Below are 7,155 nucleotides of genomic sequence, written 5' to 3'. Positions count from 1 at the left end.
TGAAGAAATAGGTTACTTGAGTTCTCTTACTTATCTATATTTGGGTAATAGCTTTCCTAATGGATCTATTCCTGCTTCATTTGGCAATTTGAGAAATCTGCAAACTCTGGTTCTCAATGATAACAATCTCATTGGGGAAATTCCTTCATTTGTGTGCAATTTGACATCACTGAAAGTGTTGTATATGCCGAGAAACAATTTGAAGGGAAATGTTCCGCAATGTTTGGGTAATATCAGCGGCCTCCAGGTTTTGATGATGTCACATAATAATCTCAGTGGTGAGATCCCTTCATCTATTTCCAATTTAACATCACTACAAATTCTAGATATGGGCAGAAACAATCTAGAGGGAGCAATTCCACAATGTTTTGGCAATATTAGTAGCCTCCAGGTTTTTGATATGCAGAATAACAAACTTTCTGGGAGCCTTCCAACAAATTTTAGCATTGGAAGTTCACTTAGAAGTCTCAACTTGCATGGCAATGAACTAGAGGGGAAAATCCCCCAATCTTTGGCCAGTTGCAAAGAGTTGCAAGTTCTTGATTTAGGAGATAATCAGCTCAATGACACATTTCCCATGTGGTTGGGAACTTTGCTAGAGCTGAGAGTTTTAAGGTTGACATCGAATAAATTGCATGGACCTATAAGATCTTTATGGGCTGAAATCATGTTTCCTGATCTTCGAATCATAGATCTCTCTAGCAATGCCTTATCGAAAGACTTACCAACGAGTCTATTTCAACATTTGAAAGGCATGACCACTATTGATCAAACAATGAAGGCACCAAGTTCTAAAGGAAATCGAGTATACTACCAAGACTCGGTAGTTGCTGTAACAAAGGGATTGAAGCTTGAAGTTGTGAAAATTTTGTCTTTGTACACAGTTATTGATCTTTCAAACAATAAATTTGAAGGACATATTCCTAGTGTTCTAGGAGATCTCATTGCTCTTCGGGTATTGAATATGTCTCATAATGGTTTGAAAGGTCATATACCACCAGAACTTGGAAGTTTGTCTTTAGTAGAATCATTGGACCTTTCATTTAACCATATTTTGGGAGAGATACCACAACAACTTTCTTCTCTTACATATCTTGAATTCTTAAATCTCTCACACAATTATCTCCAAGGATGCATCCCTCAAGGGCCTCAATTTCTTACCTTTGAGAGCAATTCATATGAAGATAATGATGGATTACGTGGATTCCCCGTTTCAAAAGGTTGTGGCAATGATCCTGTGTCAGAGACAAATTATACAGAGTCTGCGCTAGACGATCAAGAAAGCAATTCTGAATTTTTTAATGATTTTTGGAAAGCAGCTCTGATGGGCTATGGCAGTGGGCTGTGTATTGGATTATCCATAATGTATTTCTTGATCTCAACTGGAAATCTAAGATGGCTTGAAAGAATCATTGAAGAACTGGAACACAAAATTATCATGCGAAGGAGAAAGAAGCAACAAGGTCAAAAGAATTACAGAAGAAGAAATAATCGCTTCTAGACAAGTTACCAGTAAAGAAGAATTTGATTTCAGAATTTCAGGTATTCAAGCTAAGTTTTACACTAATCTTTTTTAGTTTATTCTAACAACTAATATATTAGGTTTTATGCTTTTTTGTTATAAACAAAATACTTATTAACGCGTGATACGAATTGCTAGTAATCAGTTGAAAACTGTGATAACAGAGGCAAAAAAATTATAGTTGTGTGACTCACTTTCTTATTTTTTAAGCTATTTCAGATGCCAAGAATAAGAAGACATTGGCGTAATGGATTTGGTTCTTCCTATGTTGCAGCTTATGATGTTGGATTTGATTTTTAGTTTTATAAGCTTTTCTTCAGTTGGGAAAATGTAATATTATGAATTTTGATGATATACAATAAATGTTGTGTGTATTGAATGATGTGTATGCATTTCTCGGATCAATAATACTCACCTCAAAGAATCTTAGAGAGCTGAATGAATGGAGGAAGATATTTAGCGCACGATAGAAGAGAGAGAATATCTCACACCCCAAAGCTAGTTATTATGGTGGGAGAGGCCAAGTTTTAATTTTTTGTGATAAGGTTGATGTGGAAACAGTGAGGTAGCATACAATATACCCTTGTGGTCCGGCCCTTCGCTTAGCCTTTTATTATACAAACAGGCTTACTCAAAGTAAACTGTTTTTTTCATTTGCATTCATCAATGATATTCCTTGTGCTCGTAGCACTTTGAAACTTTCCTTTGCCAATTGCAATAATGTTATTTTGAAACATTTGTCTGTTCTATTTACAGATACAGGGGGGTATACTAGATGATCCAAGTTGGATAATCTATATGAAGCAGCACTGGCAAGACAGAATCTTGTAAAATGACCCTAAAAAACAGGGAAGTTTCGTATAATCTATTCGAGGTAGCTGATAATTAACAGGATGCACTTAATAGTTCAACCAACTCTGGAACAAATGCTGCACAAAATGGCTCATTACCATGACTATGGTGTACTCATGCAACAACAGGTTGCCAATATGACTCAATCACAACAACCGTTACAACACGAAGCCTTGATGATGCAGCAGCAAATGGCTATTGTGCCTCTGCAACATCAAACTGCTTCTATGACTCAACATAATGAAGGAGAGATTCAAGAACAGGAAGCACAAAATTAAGAAGATATAGCTAATGTGCCTCAACTACAACTACAAATTCATGTTTGTGTTAGCAGTAAATGTAATCAGGTTATCCATCAAATCAAGATGTTGCTCTCTGTTCCATCTCCTAAAGAGCAATTCTTCCATCAATGGAAAAATACTCCTTACCAGGTTGAGAGATTCATGCCTAAGATTAATATCAAATGTCCTGAAAATGATTGGATATGGTCCACTACTTTAGAGATAAGAATTGAAAACCAAACATGTCTGTATCATACATTAAAAGTGGTCATGACCAATGTGTGATAACAGAACTACTTTGGCCACTTTGACTAAGTCCTTTGCTGAATTAAATGTGTAACTCGAAACAACTCAAAATTTGACTTGAGAATGACCACATTTTCTCTGAAAGCAACCAAATTTGCAAATTTGAAGAAAATGCATTTTCTGTTCTTNATAAGAATTGAAAACCAAACATGTCTGTATCATACATTAAGAGTGGTCATGACCAATGTGTGATAACAGAACTACTTTGGCCACTTTGACTAAGTCCTTTGCTAAATTAAATGTGTAACTCGAAACCACTCAAAATTTGACTTGAGAATGACCACATTTTCTCTAATAGCAACCAAATTTGCAAATTTGAAGAAAATGCATTTCCTGTTCTTTTTGGGACCAGAGATATGTGTTTAATTACTATTTGCGAAAACAATCATATGAAGATTACTCCCTCTATCTCAATTTATAATGCATAGTCGGGATTTTCAAGAGCCAAATAGTTTAATTTTCACCAAAAATTCAAACATGAAGTCTTTAAAAAATTTAAAATAAAATTTATATATTTTGAAACTACAGAAAAAGTACTATAAGTTACAATAATTTATCCACAAACCATCTTCGGAGTGATCGCGTGTGAAGTGAAAGAATTGGAGTTTTAATATCCAGAAACCATCTTCGAAGGTTGAAATATCTTAATCTATCTCTAATAAAAAAACTATTAATATCCAGTTTTCATCAAGGATCATTACCTATTCCGACAAATTCCACAAGATACTTCATCATATCAAAAAATAATCTCAGTGAAGAAATTCTTTTATTTGGAAAATCGATTTGAGAGTCATTGAAATTTAATTTTATCAAAATATTCGAGCATGAAAAATGTGAAACTCTTGGAGGTCTCATAAAAATAAAATACCCTTTGCAACACGACTTTATTTGGCAGATTGAAAAATCACCTAATTTTTACACATTTCATTGACAGATTGGCCACTTACCATAAAATTACACTCACTCCTCGAAACCCATAAGTCTTAGTTGTTTGTGAATAATTTGTGTTTCAAATTGAGACGACAATAGTTCAAGTAGGGAAAATAAATAACTTATTATTCGAATGTAAAACTCGCAAAAAAAGTGATATTCAAATTTAATTTTGACCATTATCTCTTAATTTTCTTGGCTCTTCATTTATTTGGCTATTCATTTTTCAAAAGATCCACATCATCAAACATCAATATCTAGCAGGTCCCATAAAAATAAAACACCCTTCTCAACACGACAAAGAAAGATTGAAAAATGACAACATTTTCTCAAAGACAAAAACAAAACATGTGAGAGAAGACATTACGAATCATCGTAACGTCTAAGACTAAGAATTGTTGAATATGGTCCATTATGTAGAGATGAGAATTCCTTGGCTGAACTAGATCTCTAACACAAAACAATCCAAAATTTGACTTGAGAATGACAACATTTTTTTCCCTGATAGAAGCCAAATTGGCAAATTTGGAGAAAACGCGTTTCCTGTTGATCTTTAATTAGTATAAGTTACGTACAATATCAAATCCTATGAATCTGAAACAATAAACTCAAACTATGATGATGGTTTCTAGCAAAACATTCTCTTCACTTCAGTTTTTCACTCTTTTCTACCTCTTTACAGTTGCATTTGCTTCCACTGAGGAAGCAATTGCCCTCTTGAAATGGAAAGCAACTTTCAAGAACCAGAATAATTCCTTATTGGCTTCATGGACGCCAAGCTCTAATACATGCGAAGACTGGTATGGAATTGTATGCTTTAATGGTAGGGTTAACAGGTTGAATATTACAAATTCCCGTGTCATTGGTAACCTGTATGCTTTTCCGTTTTCATCTCTCCCTTTTCTTGAGAATCTTAATCTTAGCATGAACAATTTCTCTGGCACCATTCCACCTGAGATTAGTAATCTCACTAATCTTGTCTATCTTGACTTGAACAGCAATCAGATTTCAGGAACAATCCCACAACAAATCGGTTCACTAGCCAAGCTTCAGATCCTCCATATATTTGACAACCATTTAAATGGCTCTATTCCTGAAGAAATAGGTTACCTAAGGTCTCTTACTAAGCTATCTTTGGGTAGGAACTTTCTTACTGGTTCTATTCCTGCTTCATTTGGGAATTTGAACAACTTGTCTTTTTTGCTTCTTCATAATAATCAGCTTTCTGGCTCTATTCCTGAAGAAATAGGTTACCTAAGGTCTCTTACTAAGCTATCTGTGGGTATGAACTTTCTTACTGGTTCCATTCCAGCGTCATTGGGGAATTTGAGCAACTTGTCTTTTTTGTATCTTTATGATAATCACTTTTCTAGCTCTATTCCTCGAGAAATAGGTTACCTAAGGTCTCTTACTGACCTACATTTGGGTAATAACTCTCTTACTGGTTCCATTCCAGCTTCATTGGGGAATTTGAGCAACTTGTCTGGTTTGTATCTTTATAATAATAACCTTTCTGGCTCTATTCCTGAAGAAATAGGTCACCTAAGGTCTCTTAGTATCCTACATTTGAGTAATAACTCTCTTAATGGTTCTATTCCTGCTTCATTGGGAAAATTGAAAAACTTGTCTATTTTGATTCTTTTTTATAATCACCTTTCTGGCACTATTCCTGAGGAAATAGGTAACCTAAGGTCTCTTACTATACTAGCTTTGGGTGTAAACTCTCTTAGTGGTTCTATTCCTGCTTCATTGGGGAATTTGAACAACTTGTCTAGTTTGATTCTTTTTGATAATCACCTTTCTGGCACTATTCCTGAGGAAATAGGTAACCTAAGGTCTCTTACTATGCTAGCTTTGGGTAGGAACTTTCTTAGTGGTTCTATTCCTGCTTCATTGGGGAATTTGAACAACTTGTCTCATATGTTTCTTAACGATAACAACTTGAAGGGAGAAGTTCCGCAATGTTTGGGTAATATCAGTGGCCTCCAGTTATTGATGATGTCACATAATAATCTCAGTGGAGAGCTCCCTTCATCTATCTCCAATTTAACATCACTGCGAATACTAAATTTGGGCAGAAACAATCTGAGGGGAGCAATTCCACAATGTTTTGGCAATATTAGAAGCCTCCAGGTTTTTGATATGCAGAATAACAAACTTTCTGGGACTCTTCCAACAAATTTTAGCATTGGAAGTTCACTTATAAGTCTCAACTTGCATGGCAATGAACTAGAGGGGAGAATCCCTCGGTCGTTGTCCAATTGCAAAAAGTTGCAAGTTCTTGATCTGGGAGATAATCACCTCAATGACACATTTCCCATGTGGTTGGGAGCTTTGACAGAGCTGAGAGTTTTAAGATTGACATCGAATAAATTGCATGGACCCATAAGATCTTCAGGGACTGAAATCATGTTTCCTGATCTTCGAATCATAGATCTCTCTAACAATGCCTTCTCAAAAGACTTATCAACGAGTATGTTTCAACATTTGAAAGGCATGAGGACAATTGATCAAACAATGAAGTTACCAAGTTATGAAGGAAATGGAGATTACCTAGACTCGGTGGTAGTTGTATCAAAGGGATTGAAGCTAGAAGTTGTGAGAATTTGGTCTTTGTACACAGTTATAGATCTTTCAAACAACAAATTTGAAGGACATATTCCTGGTGTTCTGGGAGATCTCATTGCGATTCGGGTACTGAATTTATCTCATAATCGATTGCAAGGTCATATACCACCATCACTTGGAAGTTTATCTGTAGTGGAATCATTGGACCTTTCGTTTAACCAGCTTTCGGGAGAGATACCACAACAACTTGCTTCTCTAACGTCTCTTGAATTCTTAAATCTCTCCCACAATTATCTTCAAGGATGCATCCCTCAAGGACCTCAATTTCATACCTTTGAGAGAAATTCATATGAAGGTAATGATGGATTGCGTGGATTTCCAGTTTCAAAAGGTTGTGGCAATGATCATGTGTCAGAGACAAATTATACAGTATCTGCACTAGACGATCAAGAAAGCAATTCTGAATTTCTCTATAACTTTTGGAAAGCTGCCCTGATGGGCTATGGTAGTGGACTGTGTATTGGATTATCCATAATATATTTCATGATCTCAACTGGAAATATGAAATGGCTTGCAAGAATCATTGAAGAACTGGAACACAAAATTATCATGCGAAGGAGAAAGAAGCGGCAAAGTCAAAGGAACTACAGAAGAAGAGAGAATCGTTTCTAGACAAGTTACCAATAAAGAGGGATT

General features: G+C 35.5%; 2 protein-coding genes across 2 annotated transcripts in view; both read left to right on the top strand.

The window, feature by feature from the left end:
• Window positions 1-662: 662 nt before the first annotated feature.
• Window positions 663-1,521, top strand: LOC125872865 (receptor-like protein Cf-9 homolog). Its single transcript, XM_049553660.1, has one exon. It carries the CDS (start codon window positions 668-670, stop codon window positions 1,499-1,501), a length of 834 nt encoding a protein of 277 aa, XP_049409617.1. The 5' UTR covers window positions 663-667; the 3' UTR covers window positions 1,502-1,521.
• A 2,877-nt stretch (window positions 1,522-4,398) lies between these two features.
• Window positions 4,399-7,155, top strand: part of LOC125872850 (receptor-like protein Cf-9 homolog) — a 345,297-nt gene continuing 342,540 nt past the window's right edge. The window contains exon 1 of the mRNA XM_049553647.1: window positions 4,399-6,850. Coding sequence (XP_049409604.1) covers window positions 4,507-6,850 — 2,344 coding nt within the window. The 5' untranslated portion in view covers window positions 4,399-4,506. The remainder of the gene's footprint in view (window positions 6,851-7,155) is intronic.

The sequence above is a fragment of the Solanum stenotomum genome, chromosome 8 (assembly GCF_019186545.1).
Source record: "Solanum stenotomum isolate F172 chromosome 8, ASM1918654v1, whole genome shotgun sequence".
Lineage (NCBI taxonomy): Eukaryota > Viridiplantae > Streptophyta > Magnoliopsida > Solanales > Solanaceae > Solanum > Solanum stenotomum.
The sequence above is the reverse complement of the archived record's forward strand: the minus strand, read 5'-3'. Positions and strand labels throughout refer to the sequence as shown.

Excerpts from the sequence above, each read along its gene's own strand:
- LOC125872865 (XM_049553660.1), top strand. The coding sequence starts at position 668 with ATGTTTCCTGATCTTCGAATCATAGATCTCTCTAGCAATGCCTTATCG.